Raw genomic sequence first — 27568 nt, forward strand, 5'->3', positions numbered from 1 at the left:
GGTGCTCCTAGATAGTTTTATTTTAATTATGATTAATGTTCAACGTTCGCTCATGTTTTTCTGTTAGCAGTTCATGTTTTGCACCCTACAAAGGATTGTTATTCCCGTATCTAGATTTGTGCCAGTCATTTAATTTCATTCATTTTCATTCAGATGCAGTTCAGTCACACTTTTCTTAATCCCACTGACGTCTGTTTTGTTTAAGGAGTTATTTCTACCGTGTTTCAACAGAATATATTGTATACACTAAGTGAAATATTAGCTATTAAGAAAAGCAGACTGGCTATAATAAACAAAAGTAGGATATATTGTTAAAACATTTTCCACTCGTTATCAGAAGCGAACTACTGATTAAAAACGTAATCAAGTCGAAGGTCCTTGTTATGCAACGTGCTAGCGTGCCCCCTTGTGGACATTTATTGGTAGTAATCCGGAGGCATTGGTAAAAACAGAACAAATCAGATAGAGAATACAAGTGAATAAGACAAAACCACAATTAAGATGCATCAATCACTTTTATAAAGAAAATATTCATCGCCTTCCTCACTTTTGACTCATGATTGCAATGACTCCCTTTGACTGAGCAGTTCATCTTGTACCTTTAAATGTAGCCTATTTTTGTCACTCCATCTTTGATTTTTAAATATTTCCAGCACCATCTCCATATTGCTTTAATCAAGTTACATCACATGTATACAAGCACAACCTGTCAGTCTTATTGTTTTTGTTGGTACATCTCAATCAATATAGCCCTTTTTTGTCCATTTCCGTTGGTGCTGAAAATATGTAGTCATATTTCTATGTACTGTTCTCTGGGCTGCATACATGTGAAAACATGACAATCCAATTTTGGAAGAAGAGTACACACGTAAAACTAGGCCCAGTCACTACAACCAATGTTGAGCACATGTCCAAAAATGAGAATGTTAATTTTATGTCAACTATGCATATAGAAATATAAAAGCCAATGTTCATATCACACCTCTCGTCAGCGGTCCTGTTGGATTACACAAAGACTCACAAAAAAAGTCACACATACAAACATAATTGCACAGCCTTCGCAATGTGTAAAAATAGATTGAACACAGTTAGTACATGGAGGAAATTGCTTTCAAGAGGACGGTTTATGGATCGTTTTCAGGATGCAAAAATGTGGTTACATCTGATATAGATTTATACATATTTCTCCATTCTATACACTTGCTATAAAACAGTCATGGCTTAAATGAACAGAACTAAAATGTCACTAAGTTTCCTGTGTATGTTTCACCGAAAGGGAAAAAATATATGTATATACGTATCCAGCAAATCAGCCCAAATTTCACCGTTTGCTTGCAAGACTCAGCAGGTAGCACAAATGACGAAATTCAATTAAGGTACCATTGCGGGCGTGAGTAATGAAGAGCAGTACATTCTTACAAATACAAGGCCCGCTGTTCATTATTTTCAAATTTGATTTTAGTGCACAGGAGAGGGTTGCCGAGGATCACTTGCCCTCGTCTCTTCAAGGGAGTAACATGTGGTCATTATCCAACAACACTCCAGGTACGAAACTAGCCAAGCTTGTAACACAAGAGATAAGGCTCTGGTACAGAACGTCACTCTTGGTCTTGAGTCCACAAGTGGGATCTCTTGCTCCAATGCAAACAGATTATTTTACATCTCGTGGCAGGGTTTTCTAACACTGCATGTTACATGGATTGGATGGTTGTAGGAATTGCCTGCTTGCTCAGTTTTCCTCTGTTCTACACATCATACAGTGTGTGGACCCTTGACACATACTGCATACCCTCTTTACACTTGACACATACTGCATATCCCCCTTACGGTGTTTTTTCTTTACTTCAACGCTGATATAGTTTGCTCAGTTCCTGGGTCGGCGGGCATAATGACAAGACTGTTAGGGCACAGTCTTCACCCTTTGTAACGCAAAAAAATAACTATGTTGAGCACACTGGGACCTTAATCGACAGGAATTTTGTCCACTAATTCCAGCGAGGGCTGCTCACTCTTCTCCAGCAGCTCATTCTTTTCTGACTCCTGCAGCTGCTGCCGTCGCTGCACTTCAGCTTTCAGGTTCTCTAGATCTTTTTGGCTGAAAGAAACAACGTATTAATCATCTAATTTCCAAAAGCAATTCAGAAATTACTTCAAAGGCTGTCAGATAAGTATTTTTCTCTTAAGTTTATAACATTTTTCTTGGTTGTGCACATACCTTAGAGGGATAAAAATTATGCCATTGATGATGTTGAGTTGTTCCAGGATGTTGGGCATGCTTGGAGCAGTGAACTAATCAACAAGATGAGGAGGAAAAAAAACATTGCTTAGAGTTTCTTATCACTTGGACAAAAACAGACAGTTCCTCAAAGTCACCTTAAGGGGCATGATGCTGGCACTGGAGCCATTTTTATAGATCTCATTCATTGTTCTTTGCAGAGCCACAGCCTGTTGGGTGAGGCACTTCAGGTACTCTGAGCTTTCCTTGGTTTTCTCGTGAGCCTCGCCCATCTGCGCATCACACGTATTTAATACGGAGCCATCCAAATAAGGAACTGTAAGAGCAGAGATCTTTAATACCTGGTTCTTGTAAATCGTGTAGCCCTCCTTTTCATGCTGTAGCGCCGAGCGGAACTCCGCTTTGCTTTCGTAAACCCTAGCAGTAAGATGATGGCTGGACAGAAAAACAAAGACTGTCTCGCCACCGTATATGAAATCATATGAATGTCAATAAGTGATATTATCAGTCCCCACCTGAGCGCTACTTTGAGTGACCGTGATCCATGGTACTTTGAGTTGATGGCCAGAGCGTTCTCCAAGAATCTCAGAGATAAATCGTACTCCATCACGCCGTGCAGTACCAAGCCGATGTTACTCTGAAAACAACAATAACAGTTGTATAACCTGCTCAAAGTTGGACATTGGAGGCTGAACTTAACTTTTTTTTTTTTTTATTAGTTATACCCCACTGAGCTGACTCAGTCACCTGACAAATTTAAAATACTTCAACAATACATTTACAAATCTATATAATGAGATTTGACCGCCAAACTCTGTCATTTGTGTTAAATTACATTGTCATAGTAGCACATACTTGACCACCTCGGGATAGAACATTTGACATCAGCTTCTTGGCCTGCATACCCCAGCAAAAGTGGTTCAAAGTACAAATGGCAATTTTATTTTTATTGTGATCATTTTTAGAATTAGAGATCTTATTTGTTACACACAAACTACACGGCTAATCATTGGAATTATTGGAGTAATGGCAAGAGCCCATTTAATGGGGGAGCATCTGAAAATTGGTGCAAATTTATTAATTTGATGTCATTCCACTTAAAGTGGGGCCAGATAGGACTGAGCAAGTTGTTCTAGTTGATGGCAATACACAGCCATGCATGTCAGAAATGTTTTCTTTGCGTAGGTCTGCACTCTCTAACTTTTGATGTACTCAATTTGTGAGGTAGCAGTCCTGAATATCCATCTTGGACAAAACCAATCAACATTGTCGCTTCAGGTAGAACTTACGTCTAACAGTGCCATCTCCGGGTGGTCTTCACCGACCACCAGCAGCATGAGGTATCGAGCTCTGTAAAGCAGCTTCAATGCCGTGGACAGCTGTCCATTAGCAAAGCAGTACAAAGCCAAATGCATCTGGGCAGCAAACAAAGTAGAGCAATATAAGACAAGTATGTCACCAGCAGAACAACTGTCAACAACAGACAGGACAACTTACATATTCTTGAATTGTGTTGGGGTGTTCGATGCCGAGAACTCTTTCGCTCATGAGAACAGCCTTTTGTTGGTTGCTGAGTGCCTGCAGACAAGTAGGAGAAGGTCATTTAGCAAGTAAAATCAATAGGACACAAATGTAGAAATGTTTGCTAATTTAGTTGCTACACCGCTTCGAAGCCCAATGCATCACAACAGTCTAAAAATCAATGATTCCTTTTAAAGCAGGTCACAAACTGAGCCTTCTTTCTATACCATTTCATTTCTAAAGATGTAATAAAAAATCATACGCTTACATATGGAATATAGACACTCGAATTGGTCTTGTGAAGGGTATGCCCCCTGAATTGGGACACAACTGTTGTGATTCATTTAATTGCCAGTGTATACCTCAGCGTGGTCCCCCATGATGTAATTAAGGCGAGCTAAGAGGCGCAGGCAGGCACAAATCTCCACGTGCATTGCGCCATATACGTTGTTGAAAAGGTTGAGGGCCTCATTGATCAGCTCACACCCCTCCTTCAAAAATCCTAGAAAGCCCAAAAAAAAAAAAAAAAAAAAAAATTTTAATCATATTATAAAGACATAGCTCTAGGCAACTACAACGTACCCAAGTACAATCAGGCATGCTAAAATCATTTTAAACACAGGCTGCCCCCCCCCCCCAAAAAAAATTTCATAGTCTAATAGACCAATGTTCAAATCAACAAATGTTTTTCTTTCCAGGGTAATAAATGACATTCACTACCAAGTCATAACTTCAAATGTATATTGAGATACAACTTTTGACTTGTTAGAAACCAATTACAACATAATCCAGATAAAACTATGAACAAAACCTGATGCAATACACAAAAATGTATCGATGACTCTTGGTGTGAACCAGGTGCAAGTAGTAAAGTGAGTCTTACCTTGCTGGACCTTGGCCTGCCCACTCTGGAAAAAGTGGAAGGCATCTGAGGCTTTGGGGTTGACGTGTTTTACAACAGGGAAAATATTAAGGATGTCCTCCTCTGTAAAGGTGGGCTTGTGGCGACTGTCAAAGTTATACTCCCTGATCAGGATCTGGAGAGCAGACCAAAATATTAAAACGTTACAAATACCTTTTTGGAGGGAGAAACGAAAACCTACCTGGATGCCTGTTTTGATTGATATTTCTCTGAGCAAAGTGATTTTCTGAAGGCTGTATTTCTCCACCACCTGGTCCACATTTTCACTGCGGAAACGAGGAGATGATTTAATCGTCATGTCTTCACTCAGGTAGGACACACCCAAATTAGTTGTTACCATTGAATGGTGAAGTGATAGTAGCTCCGCGCCTCCGAGGAGATGTTCTTCCACAACTCGCCGGGCGTTAGGCTGGCCCATGCTGTGTTGTCGCCACTTCCAGGAACCTTGTTGCGCCGCTTGCGGCTTTTGCGGCGCGATACGAGCTCGTCGGCCGGTAGGTGTCCAATGGCATCCGGGAAGGAACTCAAGAAGCAGTTTAGGAAATGGCTTACAGCGGCAGAGAGAGCTGACAGCTCCACACCCTTCACGAGGGAAACAAAAACAAATATGATTTTAAAGTTTACAGTAAACTGCTAAAACTACTATTTCTATAGAATGCCACCAACCTGGAGGTACGTCTTGAAAATATGTTTTGCACATCTGGTGATCAGTTCAATGATTCCTATTCTCTAAAGATGCAAAAGGAAAAAATGGTTCAATGGTAAGCATCAAACCCAGTTACAGAGGATATGAAAGAAAAATATTTTCACACACAAGCATGTGTGACTGGGCATACTTTGGAAAAAGTAACTTTGTTACTCTACTGATTACTTTAGATTCAACTGACTTTTGTTAGTTATACAGATGATCCTACCCTAAAAATGGCAGGTTTTGTCAATACTTGATTGTGTAAGCAACCATAATGTCTAGGAATATTTATTTTAAAAAAAAAAAAAAAAAAAGGACTGACTTTTTTCAACTTTCCAAATTGGTTCTATCTAAAAAAAAAAAAATTCACTTAACAAAAGGAGCCACTAAATTTTACTCGTCTCTCTAGACTTGACTCGCTATAGGCTGTATTATTGTCTGCAGAAGAATTTTGCTGTATTAGCTCGCCTGCAACATTTTTAATCCCAGTCCCACATTACATCTGCTTCATCTCTTACACCATGTGATTATTCATATGTCAATGCAAAGTATTTCCAAGTGCTAAAATATTAGACCTACATAGATGTGTTCCAGCTGGGATCTGGCAGGAGTCTTGTCCACAAACTCCAGTACGGTGCCCAAGTAGCGTAAATTGATGCCTCGCTGGTGCAAGGCCTCTGTCAGAGTGGCTCCATCCATGGGCAGAGCACTTTGGTCCAAACAGTCTTTAACCTAGTCAGAACATACATCATTCAGACTTGACCTCTAAAAGAAATCTAAACAAACTAAGTGACTACAGTTCATAGTATCACTGACCAGTGATGGAATCTGGCAGGAAACAAGGAAGGCAGCACAATCTTTGAGTAACTGCTTTTGCTTCTGGATGTCATCTGCGCTGTCGTCTGGGAAACGCACTCCTGGTTCAACAACACGCATTAATAACTATTAACAGCCAAGGAGGTAAAATAGATGGAGTAGCCTCCTGACAGCATGATGGCACAAGTCAGTGAGTCAGCATCCACAGTGAGTTGCATCTGAGCAAACAACTTATCAAAGGCATGAATTGCACTATAAAGCCAAAATAAATAATTGTGGATTGACATAATTCAACAAATAAAATTATACGTACATACTGTCCGATCTTACCTGGAGAGAAGATATCAGGGTTGAAGCGGATGTCAAAAGACGTAGAGCTGATGGAGCCAACTGCCTTGCAGGCATTGAGGACGACCTCACGGCTTTTGGGGTCTGTTTGAAAACGACGAGTAAAAATATTGGTCAGTGAGGTGAAATGTCAATTTGATATTATTTTGTCAATCAATCCGTACATTAAACACAACATGCAAACAGCACTGTGGTCTATCAGTGCAAACTCAACCCCACTTAAGAAATGAAATGTGTCAACATGCACATTATACAAGCCAAAGTGAACAAATCAGACATCCAAAGACATTTGGACATTTTAAGTGGTACTACACAGTACGAGTATGATTGGTTTTAGTTATTTCACAGCAGGCTGGAAAAGTGACAGGGATTGAGGGCCAACAATCTTTCGCCATGCAGGCTGAGGACTGAGCAGGAACAGCTACTCAGGTGGATTGAAGCTGCTTAGAAAAGTGAAGGGATGTTCTTTCCGACACTCATAACACCAAAACTACTTCTCTCATTGCGACTATCCACCAGAGTAGCTGTCCCAGCCTTTGAGATTTTTAGACGTACCAATACCAGATCCATCTTCGGCAACTAAGGTCTCCGCTAGCTCTTTGGCCTGAGCTAATCCTGGAATACTTTCCTCAAGCACCTTACCCTCCAGTGGGCTCTTGCACTCCCCATTCTGTGCTGTTGTCGGCTGCAAAGGACCATTTGTGGCCTTTGAAGGCGTTTCCTCCCCATCAGTCCCAATGAGGCCGCTGTCCGTTTGGACCGGGCCATCTGTAGAACCTAGCGTGCTTGAATCTGAAGCGGCGGTTTGTGTTGCATCAGCATTGGTCTCTGTTTGGGACGTTTGAGTGATGGCTGGGGTTTTTTCGTTCCTGTTGGCATCCTTGTTAGCTTTCTGTTGCATGAGTTGAAGTGCAGCCATCTTCATAAAGAGAAGGTATCTAAAAAGGGACATAATCCACTATTATTGCAGGTATGGTGTGTTACTGAACAGCAGAAGCGAGGACAAACACTAACCTGTGCTCAACAAAGGCCTCAATGAGTTCTTGGCGAAGGCAGGCGAGGCGGTGGCGGTGCTGGCGGGGGAAACTCTGACGCTGACACTCTGGAGCTAACTCCTCTCCCTCCACAGGAAGGAAGTTGAGGTCAGGCGGGAAGGTGCGAAGAAGGTCCAGAATATAGTGACGGCCATCATTTCCGATGATGCCCTTACATTCGACCGATGAGCAAAGCTCCACAGCCTCGTTCTTCTCGTTGAGCACATTGTACCTCTGGACCTGAGTTGACAACCCAGAACAGGTGATCGTTAAAATGAGGTATTGCATTATCGCCCATTAGGTTATCGGTCTTTATAATATTGACTATATAAATGTAGGTACTTGTGGATGTGGACACTGAGAAATAAATTGTGTCTAAATAAGCAGCGGCTATTTTTGAGCAAACATTTGTGCTACTGACTTTGAGGGGCCTGCTGGTCTTGGCCAGAAGCTCAAGGTATTTGCTGTGGGTCACAACTGTCTTTCCAAAGTCAATGGAGCCATAGATGACGCTCTGCTCCTGCTCGCGTTCCAGGATGCCAGGGATGATTGACTGGGCGGTGACACGATAGCCTCTGTAGTCCACCACCACTGTGCCCAGTGTGTAGAGTCCCTCCACATCCACTGCCCCATAAGCTCTCACGCCATTCAAGTCATTGGTGGGTGCGGCATGGGCGGCGGCGTCCCCGCCCAGCTCACGATAATGGTCCCGCACGTCAAAGCCCGGGCTGAAGAAAATGTTGTTCCAGATGAACATCTGCATGTGCGTTTCGTCACCGGGATTGATGGCCATTACGTTTCCGTCGATGACTGCCATGGCGCCGCGTGTGGCCGCTGCTGCAAAGTCGCTGTGGACCTGCAATGAGAAGAATTTTAGACAAAACGGTGGCAGTGGTCATTTATTTACGATTAAGGTGAGACGATGTCCTCATTTATACATATTTTTTCGAAATATCCTGTTTACACAAACAATTTAACTGTATATTCAGCCTAATGAGATCCAAGAACCTGTTCCTGGGCAAATGTTTGTGTGTGTGTGTGTGTTTGTGTGTGTGGTGGTGATGGTGGGGGAACGCGACTTTTCAGAATGGTGAAATCGGAAAAATTATCCTTGGTAAATAAAACAATCTCAATGATACAATTCATGCAGTACAATAGTACCTTGAAAATAGCCCGCTCCCTTAACAGGCGCTCAGGCAGATTCTTCCTCGGAAGCTCTCTTGTCGTCTGCAGCTCCTCATTCCAATCTCTAGTCTAAAGATAAGCAAAAACGAGTTGTTAAATGTATACATGTACAAATACAAATACAATAAAGCAGACTTTGACATCTGTAAATTTCAACCAAAATGGGACATTAATGTTTTATAAAGGCAGAAATCATTATACGAGACTCCTGTAGGATGTCAAGAGTAAGCATATCTTATGCCCACTTGCATACATAGCGATGCAACCGTACAATCGTGAACAAATTACAGACCCTCACCCACCAACTTTGAAAAAAAGAAATAACTCGTTCTAATCATGATATCATGAAACAGCAGCTTAAGGCGGCATGTACATTGTATTTAACACACATAATGTAACTGTCAAGGGAAAAAAGTGATTGTCCTAGCCTCTGCAGCAGAAGAAACAGGCGAGAATGAAGAGTGTGTGGATATTTGAGAGACAACTGGCAATGATAGTCCCATTCATTGACTGCACTTGTTTGGCACGATCAAACATGGCAAATACAAATTCTTGAATCTCATCAACACACATGCTCCACACTTTGTCTTCCACCTATTTCTAAAGCATTACTGTATTGGTGCAGCTTGGCAGCAATCAGCTGGATCTGGCTTAGTAACCGGAAAAGATTACGGGACATAACATGACCCTTTTTTTGTTTGCTGTTATAGTTGATGTGACGCTAATCACCTGCAATTCAAATTCCAAATCAAATCACATCTTACTGACGACAGTCAGCCACCCTTGAAAAGTAGTTGCAGAACCCTGCAACACTACACAACAGTTGCGTCACATTCAGTCCCGCAGTAAGCAGCAGGTCGAATGTTGTGACAAACTAGTAGCCGTACCTGTCCTGGTATGTGCTCTTCATAACCTAAACGGGAAGTGTAGGCGTCCTCGGCTCGAACACAGTCCATTGCATGGTCGACCTGTGGTGATGTCCAGCTATACACCTGGAAAGGTGTGGCTATTCGCTCAAACGGATGCCTCTGGACCCTGCATTGTAAAAGACAATTACATCAACAATGTGGATTTTCTCATGTCAACCAGCGGATGAGATGTCGGAAATGTCACCTTTTCCTTTGCAGGGCAGTGAAGTTCTTCTTAAAGGCAGGGCTGATTTGGCTCAGTAGTTCAACCAGAGAATGGCTTAAGAAACTCGGGTTGGCTGGTTTGGGGTTGAAGGTGTAGGTTGTCGACCTGAACAACACGAACACAAACATGAGCATGTAAACAGTGTAAAGTGATTTTGTGGAAAGACCAAGGTTCTACATAGCATACATTCTGGCCTACAAATGTAATCGACCTAATTTATGTGACTGAACTCTTTGGTATCCCAAGATTAGGAGAATCACACAGCAAAATAGATAACGTTGCATGCTTTTCGATCACTACTTACAACATACTACTCTGTTGTATAAATGCTAAGGAACCTATGTGCAATCTTATGAGGTGATACAAGGTCTGTACTAAATATTATGACTTAAAAAAAAAAAAAAAAAGTGTTCATTGACCGATAAATGTACACCTAGTAGCAATTTTTCTCACAGTGGTTATTAGACTGTGTCACAATAAAATGTTTATTTTTGCTATACCTCTCTATATCATTCAGTCCAGCTGTACACTGGAAGCAAAATAATGTTTACTTAATCTCTCCAAGTTGACGAAATCTTACAGGTCATTTAATCATAATGGTGACTCTAATGTTGTGGCTGCTGAATATCGTCTTTCCATTTAGAATGAGGAAGATTTGTGGAGAATGTTCTAACCGAAGAAAGTACTTGACTGTTAACTGCAGCAAATGGCTCCACATGAGCCACTATGCATTAGGTTACTAGAAATGAGAGAAGTTGACTTACTGGTTGAGGTAGAAGCCACGTGTTGAGGCAGTGACACTGACATGGCGCTCTTCTACTGTCACGATGTAAAGGTACATGAGGTCGCCATGCATCTTCCTGTTGCCGGGGGGAGGATTCCAGCCACTCATGGTCAGGACCTTCAGGCACTGCAGAGGCTGTTTGGGAAGAAAAGTGGGTCCACATTTTGTTCAACTGCAACAAATGGTATTATTACACTGGAAGTGTGCACAAAAGAGTCGCAGCATGCTTGAAAACCAAAACCTCATCGTGGAAATTGGGTTTTACCTTCCATTCCTTGTTTTGTGGCTGGATAGGTATTAGAGGGCGCTCTTTACTGCCAGGGAGAATGTGTTCTGGGGGAGTGCAGTCAATCTGCTCCAGCTCGCTGCCCTTCTTCTTCCGCTTGCCACTATCTGCGGTCAAAAAAATACAAACCATGTCCACATTGCACATCAGACAAGGGTGCAGAGTCTACTACAGGATGCTGCAGCAATCTCAAGGTACCTCCAAGGTCTCCATCTGTGAAAATACTTAGGAAGGAAAGAGAGTTGCAGTCCACTCCGTTGTAGGCATCTGACGGGTCCAGACTCTTCAACAGGTCTCGGATGTGACGCACGTGGATCCGTGCTTCACGCACAGTGTACGGCTCTAAACAAGCACAGATAACAAAAAAAGTGGATCGGAATGGTTTGTCTGGGCTTGACGAATTGTCCTCAATAGAACTTTGTTAACATTTGGACTGCTCTGGCAGCTCCCATTCATCAAAGGACTTTTTAGTCATGAGACAGCCACTGCAGATGCTTATCACGCTGACCTTCCACCACTTTGAGCAGCGAGCCTTCCTGTAGACCTTCAATGGACTTGAGCTCAGCAAAGTTGGCCAACACGTTTCCGTCCAGCTGCAGCGAGAAACAGGTACGGTGGCAGGCATCCTCTCTGTCAATCAACACCTGATGGATCTCCTGCACCATCTCCTGAGGAGACACCTGAGGAAGGAGGAAGAGGAGATGGGAAGATACGGGGGAAAAAAACTATGACGACGCATGTCTGTTTTATTTCTTGTGTACCTGGAGATCAAAGGGCTCGGCACCGGGTGCCTGGATCTTAACGGTGAAACCCGTGTCCTGGATGACAATCACCTCCTGCTCGCTGGAGTCGTCGCCTCCGTTCACTTCACTGTGACTGTCCCTCTTTTCCTCCAATCCATCCATGTGCTCATGTGCATCTCCACCATTCACCATGACTGTTTCTGCACAGAAAAGCAGAGGCAAAACTCACTCATTTAGTTTCTGAGGAGCCCAAACAAAATTCTGTCACGCTGCAACCTCCAGACTATTGAACCACATGACTGGCTGATGTCCTGCCAAGCAGTTGCGTCAGCAACAATTGCACAAAAGCTCTTTAGTTTGAATGAATGGAACTATTTTGGCCAAGACATTTTCATTCAATAAATGCCACTTTTAAGCATTATACTGTCGGTACAATACATTTGTATTTACATAGCGCTTTCACAACAGCTGTCACTGCAACAAAGCGCTTTAAAAAACATCGAACATTAATACATGAGAACACATAACATAAAACAATGGCAAAACATTGGAAATAATACAATAATAACTATGCCTTTGTTGTTTGAAGCAATTATAGACGAAATAAGAGTCAGTTTCCTTTCACGCTTGCTTCATGGATCACAGCGTGCATGACGTCACATGCTTGCAACAGCCAAGCTTGGAAAGTAAACGTCCATTGACGAATAGGAGATTGACGGATAAACGTTTTTTACTACGAGTCTAAATTTGCAACTCCTACCGCTGCACAAATCATTATTATCTCCTCAAGTAAAAGTGACAATAAAAGTAAAGGCTGTGGAAATTGAGCAGCGGGACCGAGTAGTATACCGAGGGATTTATGCATTAGGGATTCAGCTGCTGTCAAGTGTGTGTGTGCACGTCCTTGCTCAGCGTCAAGGGCAACACGGCGTCAGGGTTGCTAAGATAGGGGGTGGGGCTTCATAAACTAGACCCTGACCGACACTGGCAACAAATGAAGACAGGGGGGAGTTGCAGTCACAGGACAGAGCAGCCAGCAGTCAAGCTGTGAATACCAAACAACAGCTTCACGCCAGTTTAAACTGTCCAAAACTAGGAGGAGGTGCCACAACATATTTAATATACCTGAGCTAAAAGACCTTAAAGAGTCAAAACACAGCTGCAGCTGTAACAGATGTGCTATATAAAGTTGTGCTGTACTGTATACATATTACGCATATTCTCTGAGTGAGAGATGCCTGAAGTTGCCCGACTTCAACGAGACCATCTTCCACACTTACCCATTGAAAAACATACTTGTAGAATAAATTTGTTGATGGCAAAGAACGGTTAGATTCCAGGTGAGGGACATGTATAAATATCCACTGCAGCAAATGAGTTAATTCAGATGCGGCATCTATTAAATTGGAGGCCACTAACTGTGGAAATGTCATTTCAACATACAACATAACTTGTTTGTCAAAGAATAACTGAATTCCAGTTCAAAGCAGGGAATGTATCACGCCTGGGAGCACAAAAATAGTCTGTGTCCTGTTCCAGGCAAAAATAGGAGGTCAAGGCAAAGGGATAAATTGAACATTAATCTGGCAGAGAAGCAGCCAAGTAGCAAAAACATGACTATAGATGCGCACAGCACTACTAGGAGGCGTTTACAAAAATGGGAAATGTATCAAGTCCAAGGCCTGAGACATGAGGACCCTGGCACCTCCCATGACGTCATCCAAAAGGAGGACAACCATGAAAAACAACATAAAGGCCTTATCAGAATCAGCTTTATTGGCCAGGTTTGTGCATGCCAAACAAGGAATTTGACTCTGGTTGATCTCAGCCCCTGTACAACATTTAAGTGCTTAACAACATTCAGGTGACTAACAACAGTTAAGTGGCAAGATCCAAATATGATTGCCCAGTGATGTCTCTGAAACTCCGAGTGGTGTGAGTTCATCAGAGCGACAGCCTGGGTAGTTCGAACAGACTGTGACCTAGGTGAGCAGGGTCTGTAGAGATGTTACTTGCACGTTTCCTGGTCCTGATCTTGGACAGATGGGAGGTTGCTCCCGGTTACAATAACACAGACAGGAAGCGTGATGATTTGGTTGTACAGGATGAGCTTGTGAGCAGAGGAATAGTGTGAGGGTGTCTGTGATTCTCGGGATTAACCCAGTCACCCTTCACCCGTTTCGGCAGCGTTAAAGCCGCAGAGGGTCATGCTTGACCGGTGCAACATTCTGGTCCCGCAAACCGTTTAGGTCCTATTCTTCATCCATAGAATGAGCCACAGATGGGCATCAGTTGACCTGAATGTGAGACGTTACATTTTAGAGAAGAAGATAAAATTGTGCCCTCAATTCGGATTGCAAAACAAGGACCATAAATGTCTTCTGCTTGTAAAACACGTGCATGCCTGTATTAAATGCGACATTAAGAGTTCATTTAGAGTAATGCTAATTTTTATTTACAACAAAAAAATGCATCTTTCTTCATTTATCTATGCCAGTGACAAGCACAACAATTTAATGCTCTTTTACTAGATGGCACAGGATACAACTAACAAGTGTATGGACATGTTACCACTCATACTGTTCAAATAAACAGGCCTAGATTCAGCCGATGAGTGATGATCTACTTTTACCTAGCACATGATTCTGCATCACAAGTGTTCTAAACCAGTGTCCCTAATCGTCAGCCGGTACCAGATCTAATAAAGCCATGCCATTCTGCACTATGATAATCGTTTTTCCTTCAATAATAAAGTTGTAAAAATCGAGAGAAGACAAAATCAAAATCGCGATTATTTAGATTGATCGTCCAGCCCTAGATGAGGAACAATTGTTGCATCAGTCCATTGCGGGATGGTATGTTTATTAGAGGAATTCGTTAAGGATAAAATACGGTATTGTCCTCAGATTAATGTTGGTTTGCAGTAACGCAGCAGCTCTGCTTTTATTTAAAAAAACTAAAAAAACCAAAAAAAAAACATGCATAACTGCATTAAATACGTCTTTAATTTCAGTCATGGGTTATTTTCAAATTGCCACGAGACCATTGATACCAATCCCAACTGCAGCAATAATGTGGATCTTTAAAATGTCAATCGATACATTATCACATCGGTCGAGTGGTTGACACGTTGGAAGGAGTTTTCTTGTCAAACGAGACGAATGCCACAAGACTACAACGCAAGCTACGGTGACTTGCTTGCCAAGTTGTGTAACTTTTTTTCTCGGCTGACTGCCGTCCTCGGCTCGGTGTCAATCGAGCAACATGAACACCGTGCTTCGGCTTCAACGAGAACGGCTCCACGTTTCAACGTCAGTACTCACCGGCTTGTCTTATTAGAAGCGTAACCTTCCCTTTCACATTAACGCACCTTCATGACTTTTACTATGTAAGCAACGGCTTCCGCTTCCCGGGCCAGAGGGACACTCGACTTCATCCCCACCGGTGGGGGAGGAACGCAAGTCGGGAGCGCGTTTAGACAGGCTCATTGGGTGCTTTGACGTCTTAACAATGAGTCATCTTGGACTATTATTCACTAGAGTAAATAATCAAGTGTGAGATATAGTCCAAAACGAAAGGGAAACACATTTAAAGGATAAGGTTTGGAGAGTGACCCCCGTGTTTGTGTCGAAAGTGTGCGACGCCACTGAAGGTGACCTTCAGTATCATATACGTCACTACGAGTTTGCGTGAAACGTTTCCAACTTCGGATAGTTTGCATTTTCGGTTTTCAAATGAAAAGCAACTTTATACGATTACTACATGCACGCAGAAGCTGTGTAATATTGTTTCCACTAGCATGGCTAAAGCGCTTGACAGCGGGCCAAATGTTAGCATTCCAGCTAAACTGTTTAGGTTGGTTACTTGTTCATCGGCATCCATTGACACGTACTATCCCTATAACAGACTTACGAAAATAGTCTGCTTTTGTATATTGCTTTTAAAAAAAACAAAAACAAATGAAACATTATACTGTTAGCATGTAGTACAGGTGTAACACTAGCCGTTTAACATGACTCAAAGAAGGTAGAGGTGAAGCGAGACAAACATAAATGCAAGGAGCATACTGTTTACGCGTATATGAAACAGATATGACATCTCACCACAGCTACACGACTCCTTTAAATGCGCCCTGCTGCTCTCGTGGGCGTCCTGAGCACCATCCCCGGCTTCCTCCGCAGCAACATCAGCCGGACTGCAACCGGGCGCAGAAGCCGGGGTGTCGTCCGTCTTGCTCACCATGGTCAAAAAGACTAAACAGGCGATCTGACAGTGTTGGAGAAGAGCTATTTACGAGTCGGCTTGGCTTGGTGTGCTTTTGGGCCAGTTGGCAATCTGCATGCGCATTAGACGGGCTTACAAAAACAAGTGCGATAGGAAGGACAGAGATGGATGGACCACACGTGCTTTTCTCCTTTCCTCCTTTGACCTCTTTGCCTTTGCCTCGCTTGGCCCCGCCCACTGACCGAGGCTACTACGGAGAGTCACACGTAACAAATCTCTAACACTTACGTATGAATGACCGAAATTGACCAAATGAATTAAATGACAATACAATGAAACTTTATTTTAATTAGCATGAATTAATTAAATGTTACATTGATTAATTAATCATGAAATTGAATAATAAATAAATCAACAAATAAATACTCTTCTTGTTCTTTTGTGTTACTACATAAGACGTTTTGAGGTTCTCAATATTTAATCATTGTAATTATATACTAAGTGTTGTAGAGATTTTTGTTTGTGTATTGTTAATTATGAAGAAATAAGGTGGCTGATTCTGACATGTCTTTAAGAATGTTTATACTCATGGTACTGAGAGTAAAACATGTCAACAGTGTATTCAGCCAACCATCTCTCTCCCTAATCTCCTTTCTTTCTGATTCACATCAGTCTTTTATAACTTGACTTGAATCTAGGGATAAATATCAAGAACATAGCAAAGGCATTCTCCAAAACAGAATGAAAAAAACGTTCATCATCTGCCTTCTTCCCTAATTTGCTCACTCCCCAAGACAAGTGAGAGGTTGTTCTTATCACAATCTGAAGGACAAATATCTAGGTTTTCATTCAGAACTGCTTTCTTTGTATCAAATACTGTATGAATACAATGTTCTTGCTCCAGGGGCACTTCTAACAAAGATAGCAACATGCTAAAAGTACAATAGTACACTTTGATGGTTGCTCTATGTAATTAATTATGCTACTGATGACTGAAACATGCAAAGTACTTTCAGGTAACACTTATTGGATGCTTACTTAGGTAATCATGCACCAATTAACTCTACATGATAATTGAACACATCTACCATTTTATTATGCCAATATTAGTAATATGCAATTTGCAATTCATCTTTTCTATTGGATCTCATTAGATGGCCTTTCACACAAACTAACCAGCAAGTGCATTATAAATAATTCAAAACAAACAGACAGGAAGGTCTCGTTTTTTATTTATTATTTTATTTTTACAGTGCATCCTACAAGACTGATGCAGGTGTCAGTTCACCCTAGGACATGGACAACATTGGGAGGAACTCCTCCTTTGTGGTTGATGGTATTGAGCACACGTCAAATAGTGCATCACCGGCAGGAGCTGGATGGTGCCGCTAAGCATTGCCTGAAATTGTTCTAATAACTCCACACTGAATAAAAAGATGGAAGACACTTTCTCTGGCTGGGGGAAGTGAAGATATATTGCAGCAAATTGAGGATAAATGATTTAAAATAAGAATAATGAAAACGATTAATTATAAGGGCACTCGCTTCGGTAAGCTTGCTTTGGCTCATTCCTGTGACTCACTCTGAAGCACAGACGCAAACCAAGTATGTTAAAGCTGAATATGTATAAATCCTGAATAGGACCTACTCTACTGAAGTGCTACAACAAGCTCCAACTAGATGGATAAAGAGCTTAATCTACCTGATGTTTTGTTTTAGATACTCTGAGTTTAACAGTCTTAATTTAATATCAACCTGTAGAGCAAAATTGTACCAAGTTGTAAGAAAGACAAATGAACCAGAATAGTGCACCCAGTTTTGCTATGATGGCTTACCATTTGGGAAAAGGGTTTTAGCTGGCATTCTATCCTGACCGTCATATGTGGCATAAACCCATGCCCATATGTTTATTGCCGCCACTCATCCAGCACATTATCAGTCCTCCCATGGTCAGTCTGTTTATCAGATCAACAGAATCTTACAAAAGTCAAACAATGAGGCATTAAGCGAATGGAGACAATAGTAATTAAATATGAACATACTACATAGTCTGTAAAACAGCTGTCACAACCTATAGATTATATATATAAATATAGGAATACATTGCTCTTCTGAAGACAAAAGAAAATATTCAAATTTTATATCTGATGTCTGATGAGTTAAGCATCACACTTCTCATCACAAAAAAATAGTTTTTAAAAGGAGGACCCAGTCACATTAATTACAAAGAGGGAAAAATGTGAAACTATAAACTTAGAAAATAAAACACATGGTTTGCTGTTTGAAAAGGCAGCCATTATAATGGAGCTCTGGATGTAAAAGAGAAAAAAAAGAAAATACTGACAGAAGAAATATTCATAGTTTGCTTATTGTATTCAGCTCGCTCATATTATATATATTTATACATGGGGTTTTCTTCTTATTCTTGCATAACTAATAATATTCTGTGCAAAGCTCGTGTCTTTACTGACAATCTCCCTGCACATGTTGATACTGCTACAGTATTTATGAGTTAGTACTATACACTTTGAAAATGTTACAACCACACCACCAACTTAAAAAAAGCCCTCACTTAACCAGCAGTCACGTTCTTATTGGTCCGTTTTTCCTGAGTCGTAAATAAAAGGACGTTTCTCGAGCTGATTAGTTGCCTCTAGTGTTTTTGTTTGAAACACAGAATGTGATGAGTGATTCAGGGTTGAATAACAACTGTGCAACTGTTTATACAAAGCAATTCATGTATCAAGCACACAGTTTAAAAAAACACATTTAAGAGGAATCGGTTAAAAAAAAAACGTTTCGTATTTCTAATTCAGTCTCATATAATTTTGATTAAAATGCACAGTGTATTCCTTAATTCAAACATTTCCTGTCTGACAAATTACACTTTTCACTTGTCAAAATGTAACAACCGTCTACAGTGAGTTTAATTGAGTCATTAAAGAATGGACCGTTTGGTCTGAATGTATTTTTGTGTGAGGACCGTATAAATAGTAAGTACGATTCCTTACAGATATTTAGCCACTATCTCCCAATTTAAATACAGAACAATTACTACAGATATAGTTGTATGAAATTAAGACAAGTTCAACATTTCTGTTGATCTGCGATCATCTATAGATGGACTCACACAGACACAAACACTCAGACATTTTCAGCTGTGGCTCTCGTCTTGATGTCACACAAACACAGTGAGGGGGGTGATTTATGGTTCACCTTGAAAGGTCACAGTTGGTCGTAACCAAACAAAAAAAAGCTCGTCGTTCACCCAACATGGCTGTTGCTCTTAAGGCCCCACAGTACACAAGCGACACCCATGTAAACACATCATTCTAGTCGATTCAAAGACTGACTTAAAGTGACACGTACTGAGTTTTGTGTTGTAGTCCATAACATTAAAAATGGTCTCCAGCAGAGGTGGGCAAACATTTGGGGACACGGTTGATATTGAACAGATACATGGCTCAGGTCATTTGGAGATGAGGTAAAAAAAAAAAAAAAAAAAAAAAAGGAAAGGTTTGAAATTATAATGAGAAATTAAAAGGATGAATGGATATAATAAATGCATGATTGTTTTGACTGTTTAACTAAGAATGTATTAAAACCATCTAATCAATTATTAAAAATATGTTAGTAATGTTACATATTTCATATATTTTGTTTTGAATGTTTAACTATGAATATATTCAAATCATCTTATAAATTAATAAAAATATGTTACTAATGTTACATATTTTGTTATTTACAAGAAATCTTACAATCCATTCTTTAATTATGTGACATTAATGTGATATCCAATACGACAAGGAGTCTTTACAATGTAAATGGACTGAAGAACGTGACAGGCCATATGTGGCCCCCAAGCCATAGTTTGCCCACCACTGGTCTGCAGTGTAATTTAGTCAAGGTGCAGAATGACAAAAGCGTTGACAGAACCGAAAAAGATCAGTCCTTTGCTAATCTGCCTGTGCCTCAGCAGCAGGGGGCGCTGCGGTTGCAGACAGCAGTACATCTTTTTCAGGCACCACTACCCCTTTTTGAGCTACTTCCTCCTCATCCCCCAGTTCCACGCCAAGCAGAGGAGGTCTCTGTGTTAGCATTTGCTTGGAGCGCACTTGGAGCCTCCAGGGATGAAGAAAGAGGGCGGGGTCCGGCATGGCTGCGGGCTCCGCGGGGCCCGTCACTTTCTCCATGGGCACACATTCCCGGGCGCGCTCCATTCGTGAGGAAGCTCTTGTGCTCTTGCGCTTGGGTTTGACCACAGGAGAGGAGTTGGAGGCTCCCGGGAGCAATTGCTGGGGGGAGATGTGTTCGGTGCTGTGCTGAGTACCCTGACCGGATGCTCTGGTCAGGAGCGCATGCCTCTGCTGCAGTCGCTGGTGATGCAGCTTCTGCTTGGCAGCGTGCAGCTGGAAGGAAAGGTACGCCGCCGCCTCTGTCTGTTTCTGCAGCTCCGTGTTCAAGATGGTGGAGCAGTGGCTGCGTCGTTTGAGCTCCTCCAGGAAGTGGCGCTCTTTTTCTTTCAGATTAGCTCGAAGGGCTCCCACCAACGCGCCTTTGTGACTCAGCTCTTGACGAATTTCTCCTATGGTGCATTCCTGCTCACACACACGGTCTTCTACATCCCTGCAGCGAATCTCCAACAGTTCCTCTTCCTCTTGTATTTCTAACACAAAGACAAAAGAGTAATGTCGAATTGTTAATTCATTTTGCTTTGACTTGCGGGCACAAATGTCCGATTGGAGCACTGAATGGTGACACTGAACTCAAGTGTTGTGTTCAATGATTTCATTTTATCATATAGTATTGTTTCTTATGTATTGGTGGATGCTGGAACACACCATTGGCATTTCCATTCATTTCAATTGGAAACAATTATTTGAGATACAAGTATTATACATTTTGCAGAATGGTTGCGGAATGAATTAAACTCATCTCAAGGAACCAATGTATGTTGTTGATATATGTAGACATGGGGCAATAATGTGTATGACCACTCGATAATGTATGCTTATCTGGCACCAATACCTAAAAATAAAACATAGCTGGACTCAAGCAGTGTATACTAAAAGTTCATTCAGTTAGATCTGATACATATTGTCTCGAGAGACACAGTGCCTGCAGCGTCCTCTCCACACAATTTTAAAGCTGACAACACTATATTATTTTTACTTGCTTGCTCTGTATACAACCTTTGCACCCTTCATTGCTGTCAAACCCTCAGAGGCAAAGGAGGGCGGTGCACATAAAAAGCGGAGTCAGAACTGGGCCTCCAGGCTGACTGAGCAAAGCTGGTCAAAGGAGGAGATTACATCCTTTGAGGCTAGTGCTCATGCCTCAACGGCAGAAATAGGTCAGTATCTCTGTAGGGGAGAATCCCAAGGGTGGGGAGACAACTGGTCATTCCTGAAGCAAAAATACACAACCTGGATAAGACATAAATATAAGAGAAAAAAAAGAGAATGGATGCACTCTTAATGTGATTAAGTGTGATACTCCTGGACATAGACTCTCTCTTCTGTATTCCAGGAAAGCTCCTCAAACATTGAATCTCAGGTTTGCTGTCGCCCATCATCACCACACCCAGGTTGAGCTTGTACATAATACTTGAGAGTTCATAATGTGATCTTCATATCACCCTGAACTCTTCTCCCCTCCATCCCGTCTGCCGCCTTTTTGCTTCCTTTTAATCGCTCGCTACCTCCCCTTTCTTTGCATCTCACGAGCTCTCATTGCCTACTTCTGCTTCCTCGCGCTGTCTGCTGTAAACAGACACCTCCCATGGGACCACAAGGGGAGACAATAGCTGAGGGGAAAAAAAGAGGACGGATCAATTTTCCTGGGTGGGAGGAGAAAGCACTCTTTTGATGGATAGGCACATGCCTTGGAAAAAGAGATGGCGCTAATGGCTGCGTAATGCAGCTACACGGGCGCTGCCCGCTTATTGACTCCTCTGTCTTTCGCTCACTGTGACAAAATGGTGCACATCTCTAAATTGAGGCTACAATAAAAACATCCAGCAGGGACAGCATATTGTGTTCCAGGACAGTGTGTCTTTGCAAGAGTTTTTGTTATCCCCACTGCCCTAATAAAGCCGCTACGCATTTGCTCTTTTCATTTCAGATTATTGGGTCAGCTCCTATTAAAGCATTTACAGGCTATGTGAAAAGAAAGGACGGTTTGTGAGGAAAGTGTCAGAGAAGGAAAGAGGGCAAGAGGGAGAGGGTGAGAGAGAGAGAGAGAGAGAGAGAGAGAGAGAGAGAGAGAGAGAGAGAGAGAGTCCCTGGGGGATGGGGAAGAGGCAAGGATTTAGGTGTGTTGCTGATACTGCATTGGGGGTTGTGCTTGGATATGGACTGAACGTTGATCTCAAAGAGATGTAGGTTACCATACTGTAATAAATGCACTATGAGGGATTAAATTTATCTTTCAACGTACCTATTTGGCTTCGACCCAGAGGTTTCACTTTCAGATCATTGGTTAACTCTGAAAAGCAGAAAAGATACAGGTTTAAGAAATACAGTAATTATTTAGAATTGAAGTTTGAGCCAAAAGATCTCATAAAACTCAGTGACATTTCAAGAAGCTTTAATCATTTCTTAATGAGTTAACCAATGCTGGATGCTATTGCAAACTACATTTCCATATGTTCATACATAATTAATGAAGCTAAATTTGAGACTTTGCATTAAAGAATGACTGGTCAAGTTACATTACTTTGTCAAAACTGTCTTTACTGCAGTATGAAATACAGCGTGCTGCAGCTTTATGAGTATTGCTCTGTCTGAAATCAATATGTAGTACTTAAAGAAAAATGGCTGCCTATGCACTCTTACTGTCTGTGCACAATGTTTATTGACAGAAGGCGAGTGACACAAAGCAATGTAATTAAAAGCAAATTCAGCCAGGTTCAATTGTAGTTTATTCAAATCATTATTACAAAGGCATTGACATTTACTATTTTCTATGCTTGCACTCTTTGTGGAAAAGAAATTGACAAAGTGTCCAAATATACAGTGTGCTATTTTATAGTCAATTCGGGAACACTGTATATTGAATGTTTACGCTCTCCACTAGGGATACATGATGATGGCCAAAATGATGATCACAATTATTGATCATATTAGGGAAAATATCTGGATTTTTATTGCAATACTTTTTAATGCAGCAGAAAACTTTAAAACAAATTAACAATTCATAAAATGAAAAATAAAAAATAAGTTGACTGAGGAAATTCCAATTTACCAAGGACTGACTGAATATATATGCTATGATCTTCTTTACTATCACAAGACCAGCCAACAAAACATCCTTTTCTCTCACTTGTTATTTCGGCTGCTTAATGAAGCCTCAATCACGTGCTTGCCCTCTGGTGGTTAGCTGACTTACTGGTTGAGAAAATGCTTGATAAGATATGCGGCAGAGGCTACATTTGAAATACTAATATTAGTAAAATCAGGTAATTATAATCATGTCTGCCGAAATTGTGATTACAATTAAAATTGGATTCATTGTGCAGGCCTACCGGTCAAATCAGTCTGATTTGTAAATTGGAGTGTTAAACTACAACGCTAAATAGAACATAGATTTTTGGATTAAAAGCATGACTGTCACTGACCTTTTTGGCCAGCTCATCCTTATTTCATCCTGTAAACATCTGGGACCCTTTGGGTGGATTATATCTGATGCTCACCAAATACTCTGACTAATGCTCTGTGCCTTTTAGGATTATGGATGGAGTCAAGCAGCACATTATTCTGCAAGTGTGTGATTTAGCTGTCTTTTCAGAAGATTTTCATTGGTGTTTGACGCCATGCCTCATGCAGCTTTAATTATCTAGTTATTCTAAATGACTGCTGTGCCCCATTTCAAGGCCCAAGAAACAGACTAAATTGCAATCTTAACACATGGTAGGTGGCAACATCAGGCGTACCTGCACAATCCAATCCTGCTGCTGTATCAACAATCTTGCTATTACTAAAATAATAATACTCAGTTTGAGTGTTATGAACTTAACCTAATGTTTATTGTTGTGGTTGCATCATACAGAAGCTTTAACTCATAGGTGTCAAACTCAAGGCCCGGGGGCCAGATACGGCTCGCCATATAATTTTATGTGGCCCGCGAAGACAAATTACTAAAATTACAAATGCTCTTCACTTTTACAAAAATAAGTAAATATTGCTTACTATTCTTTTTTTTTATTTGAAACATTTGAACAGTTTTTACTAGTCACTGATTTCAAAACTAGTTATTCACCAGTTTGTTTTGTAGCCTATACTGTATATGGAAGATGTCGACAATCGGCTTCACTGCTTTGCTCCTCAAATAGCATCACAAAAGGCTCACATACACGACCATGCAGCTGGAAAAGGAAAAGGGAAGAATATGGGACGTGAGACAGAAGGAATGAGGGATATTATGGAGATTACTGACTGCCATCAGACAGCAGTAGTTCAGCATGTAAGTGGTGTTCCAAGTGGTGGATCAATGTATGGAGATTGGGATTGGTAGTTGGCGGTGTGGCTCAAATGGAGGCGCCCCTGAGGAAAAAAACGTCTGTTTAACCTTCTACATTTTGATGCAAACGCAGTTAAAGGCGCAAATCAGATAGTTATTCATTTTTCGAGCCATCTGAGCTTCTTTCATACTGTTCAGAGCTGTATAAGAAGAAGACTCTTACGGGAACAAACGGAACTTTACTGTACTCGAGCTTGCCAACGTCGGCAAAAGCGCTCTATATCATGACAATGAGACACCAATGAATTGTGTTTTCAGGGACATAGAGGTACGTGCCTCTGCCAGAAAAGCGAGCCAACATTCCTACACTCTAATACAGCAGAATTCAGATCACCCTCATAATGCCCTTTAGGAAGCTGGCAGAAAGCACTCGTTGAAGCCAAGACCACAAACGATTATTGTTTCAAATTCTTCAAGATCTAGTCCGTTCTTCAAGTGTCGTGTCCCACGAAAACATTAGCTCTATGTGTCTCACATTGCAGGATGTTTTATTTGCTGTAAAATAGCCCTTCTGTCTCATGTTACTGCTGAAAAAAGTCCATAATTGCAAAATATGATAATCCTTCTGATCATGCTGTGTTTGGTTTGGCAAAATCTGCCATATGTTGTATATGGTTACGACCTAAGACACACTTATGGTAGTTAATGTGGATAAAGGAGTGACTGTTTGGATGAAGCAAAGACAATAAATTATTGAAGTGGTAGTAAAGTTAGTGTTGGTGTTAGCTGGATTTGATCAAATGAACTGTATAGATCCAGACCCGGTAAACCATAATGATGTCATCTCCGGGAATTACAGAGTGACATCACCATGTTGTCATTGTCTGACATTGATTTATGCCAAAAGGACAGTTATGATCCTGGCCTACAGCGGGTAGTAAGCATTTGCCACAACTGTAGAATTTATGGATATATGTATATCTGTCATTACAGTAATAGTTATCTGCAAATTAATTGGAGATTGGATGTTGGACAATGTTTGGTGCTCTCGTCACTAGAAAATACCATATGGTTTACTTTGTAAGTAATACTATCAAAATGGAGCAGCCAATTGCAAATCAGGCAATGAAAATGAATATGTCAAAGGTGGCACGCATAAAAAAAGGAAAGTAAAAGTAGTACTGATTCAACTGCTGTGCCAAAGTAAAAAAGTACAAAGTACAAACATTATGAACACCTTTTTTACATTCTGACTTCATCTATGAAGGGTGAAAAAAATAACAAGCAGATTTGAATAAAGTGAGGAGTAGGTTGTACAGGCATTTGCTTTCCACAGTAGGTAATAAAAGTACAAATTCATCAGAAAAAAAATACTCAAGTACGTTGTGAAAGAAAATCTAGTGAAGTACAGTAATGAAGTGCTTCCCACCACCGCTTAAAAAGAAAAAGCTGAATCATAATTTGATGCATCCATTTTTAATAAGCCACTTACCCGTGCATCGTCTCTGCAGGGCAAGAATCTCCATGTGAAGCCCGTGGAGCAAAGTGAGGTGCTCCTGTCTGAGGAACACCACGCTCCTCTCCACGCTCTCCAACTGCCGGGCCACTTTGCTATCTTCAGCCATGGCTGGCTTTCCACTCGTGGGTAGGTGAGGGTCCAAGGTGGGGGTCACTGAGATGGGACTAGGTTTGGAAGTTGGAAGCTTTCCATGGGAAGTTGTGGGGAATGTATGGGAAACAAAAGAAATTTACAAAATTGAACGTTGGCTCTTAAGCGGAAACTGAAACATATAACGCTGAGAAATGAGAATAAAAAAAACAGATTTCATGCAAGTGCAGTGGTATCTTAAATGATAAGAGTTACAAGCCGTCGCTTGGTAAATTTTTGGAAATACGAGACTACTTTATATATGTTGCCGCTCGAATGCCCTCTCATACGGGCAAGGAGAGCAAGCAATTTTGCATGAAAGCTGTCTATGACAAGACCAAATTGCGTTTCTTATTTTACTCACAATTTCAAGTTAATCCCCATTAATTTCCATCATTGTCATGGAAAGTTTCCAATTTGGAATATTTCCGAAATCCTGCGGTTTTCCACTCCTTTGCAATTCTGGGACGCACATTTTATGGATGTGCAACCCTGTGGAGCTCCAGAACGGCTTTCAAAGACGTCATCACCAAAGAAGTTCTTATTGAGGTTCTGCCCTAAGGAGGAAAAGAAATTAACACTGGATTTAGCTGGACAGAAAAATCATAACTGAGTGTTTCTTTTTTAACTTACCTTTAATGTAAAGTATTCAAGACAATCGACCGCCAAGGCATATAAATATGCTGTTCTCCAGCGTCGATTTTTCAAGCTGCATTCTTCATGCGGTTCCAGTGAACATGAAGCAGTCTCAAAGTGTCGACAGTGCTCAAACGCGGCTGTACATAATAAACGAACATGGCTCCCCCTCCAACACGGCGACTGCTTCGTTTCTATCGAGCACCGTGGCACCCAGCGTTAACATGCGCAACATCTTTCTGACGCCCCCGGTGTGAGGCGTCAAACTGCTGGGGATGGATGGATGATACGCGCTGCTGCGGGAGGGGGGGGGGGGGGGGGTGATGAGATCACGCGAGAACAGACATCGGACCACGGAGGCGACGTAGCAGCTGATTGGAGAGATCCAAACATGCCAAGCTATCACATGGGGGCCACACAAAACATACTTCCTAATTGTGATTTAACCAAGGCACATATTTTACACTACCAAAATATTACTCCGCGCCTAATAACAATGCATTAAAATGAGTCCTGAAATAATACTGGTCAGTTATATATTTAAATCTGAGACTACTTTGAGTGCCCTTGAGCGTAGTTTTGACGTATTTTTTCCCAGCACATCAAATTTTGACATTTCCTCATTTTTGTTTTTAAATTTAAACTATAAAAGCTTGTGGAACACAGTGCGTTGTAATTTACAGCTATGATGTTTCAGGAAAAAAACCCTCAACAATCCACCTGATGCTGATCCTTCGTAAATATTATTTAATCCTAGTAATATTACGAATGGTTTGTCCAAACACCTGCACATTTTATAGTGTGCAGTTTTGTTTTGGTGTGGGTAGTAAACCTCCATGTATGTGCCAAGGATGAAAATTACACGTTGATTGTGACACTGCATTTCCCCCTTGTGGATATAAT

At 41.2% G+C, this 27568-nt stretch overlaps 2 protein-coding genes across 3 annotated transcripts; both read right to left on the reverse strand.

The window, feature by feature from the left end:
• Positions 1 to 496: 496 nt before the first annotated feature.
• cluha (clustered mitochondria (cluA/CLU1) homolog a) lies at positions 497 to 16151 on the reverse strand. 2 transcript variants are annotated; one of them, XM_061280884.1, is made up of 27 exons: positions 15801 to 16151; positions 11716 to 11897; positions 11463 to 11634; positions 11153 to 11296; positions 10934 to 11061; positions 10649 to 10803; positions 9864 to 9989; positions 9638 to 9785; positions 8727 to 8819; positions 7987 to 8421; positions 7546 to 7805; positions 7174 to 7469; positions 6514 to 6615; positions 6184 to 6284; positions 5947 to 6099; positions 5346 to 5408; positions 5017 to 5261; positions 4861 to 4945; positions 4641 to 4794; positions 4120 to 4259; positions 3734 to 3814; positions 3526 to 3651; positions 2752 to 2873; positions 2578 to 2671; positions 2374 to 2508; positions 2216 to 2289; positions 497 to 2095 (listed from the first exon to the last, which is right to left on the reverse strand). In XM_061280884.1, exons 1-27 carry the CDS (start codon positions 15937 to 15939, stop codon positions 1963 to 1965), a joined length of 4086 nt encoding a protein of 1361 aa, XP_061136868.1. In that variant the 5' UTR covers positions 15940 to 16151; the 3' UTR covers positions 497 to 1962. The 2 variants fall into 2 exon arrangements, with proteins under 2 accessions (XP_061136868.1, XP_061136867.1); XM_061280883.1 differs by having other exon boundaries at positions 7087 to 7469.
• Positions 16152 to 17141: 990 nt separating this feature from the next.
• On the reverse strand, positions 17142 to 26945 carry ccdc92ba (coiled-coil domain containing 92Ba). The gene is made up of 5 exons (XM_061281834.1): positions 26663 to 26945; positions 26394 to 26586; positions 25874 to 26084; positions 22360 to 22407; positions 17142 to 20587 (listed from the first exon to the last, which is right to left on the reverse strand). The coding sequence occupies exons 3-5, from the start codon at positions 26004 to 26006 to the stop codon at positions 19878 to 19880; spliced, it is 891 nt and encodes a 296-aa protein (XP_061137818.1). The 5' UTR covers positions 26007 to 26084; positions 26394 to 26586; positions 26663 to 26945; the 3' UTR covers positions 17142 to 19877.
• Positions 26946 to 27568: the final 623 nt, after the last annotated feature.

Source organism: Syngnathus typhle, linkage group LG6 (genome assembly GCF_033458585.1).
Source record: "Syngnathus typhle isolate RoL2023-S1 ecotype Sweden linkage group LG6, RoL_Styp_1.0, whole genome shotgun sequence".
In the NCBI taxonomy this organism is placed as follows: Eukaryota; Metazoa; Chordata; class Actinopteri; order Syngnathiformes; family Syngnathidae; genus Syngnathus; species Syngnathus typhle.

Excerpts from the sequence above, each read along its gene's own strand:
- cluha (XM_061280883.1), bottom strand. The coding sequence starts at position 15,939 with ATGGTGAGCAAGACGGACGACACCCCGGCTTCTGCGCCCGGTTGCAGT. Across the intron at positions 9,786-9,863 it reads ACTGCCCTGCAAAGGAAAAG|GGTCCAGAGGCATCCGTTTG; the intron begins GTGACATTTCCG and ends TTTACAATGCAG. Across the intron at positions 5,262-5,345 it reads TTTTCAAGACGTACCTCCAG|GGTGTGGAGCTGTCAGCTCT; the intron begins GTTGGTGGCATT and ends TCCCTCGTGAAG.
- ccdc92ba (XM_061281834.1), bottom strand. The coding sequence starts at position 26,006 with ATGGCTGAAGATAGCAAAGTGGCCCGGCAGTTGGAGAGCGTGGAGAGG. Across the intron at positions 22,408-25,873 it reads CCTGCAGAGACGATGCACGG|AGTTAACCAATGATCTGAAA; the intron begins GTAAGTGGCTTA and ends TCTGCTTTTCAG. Across the intron at positions 20,588-22,359 it reads TCTGGGTCGAAGCCAAATAG|AAATACAAGAGGAAGAGGAA; the intron begins GTACGTTGAAAG and ends TCTTTGTGTTAG.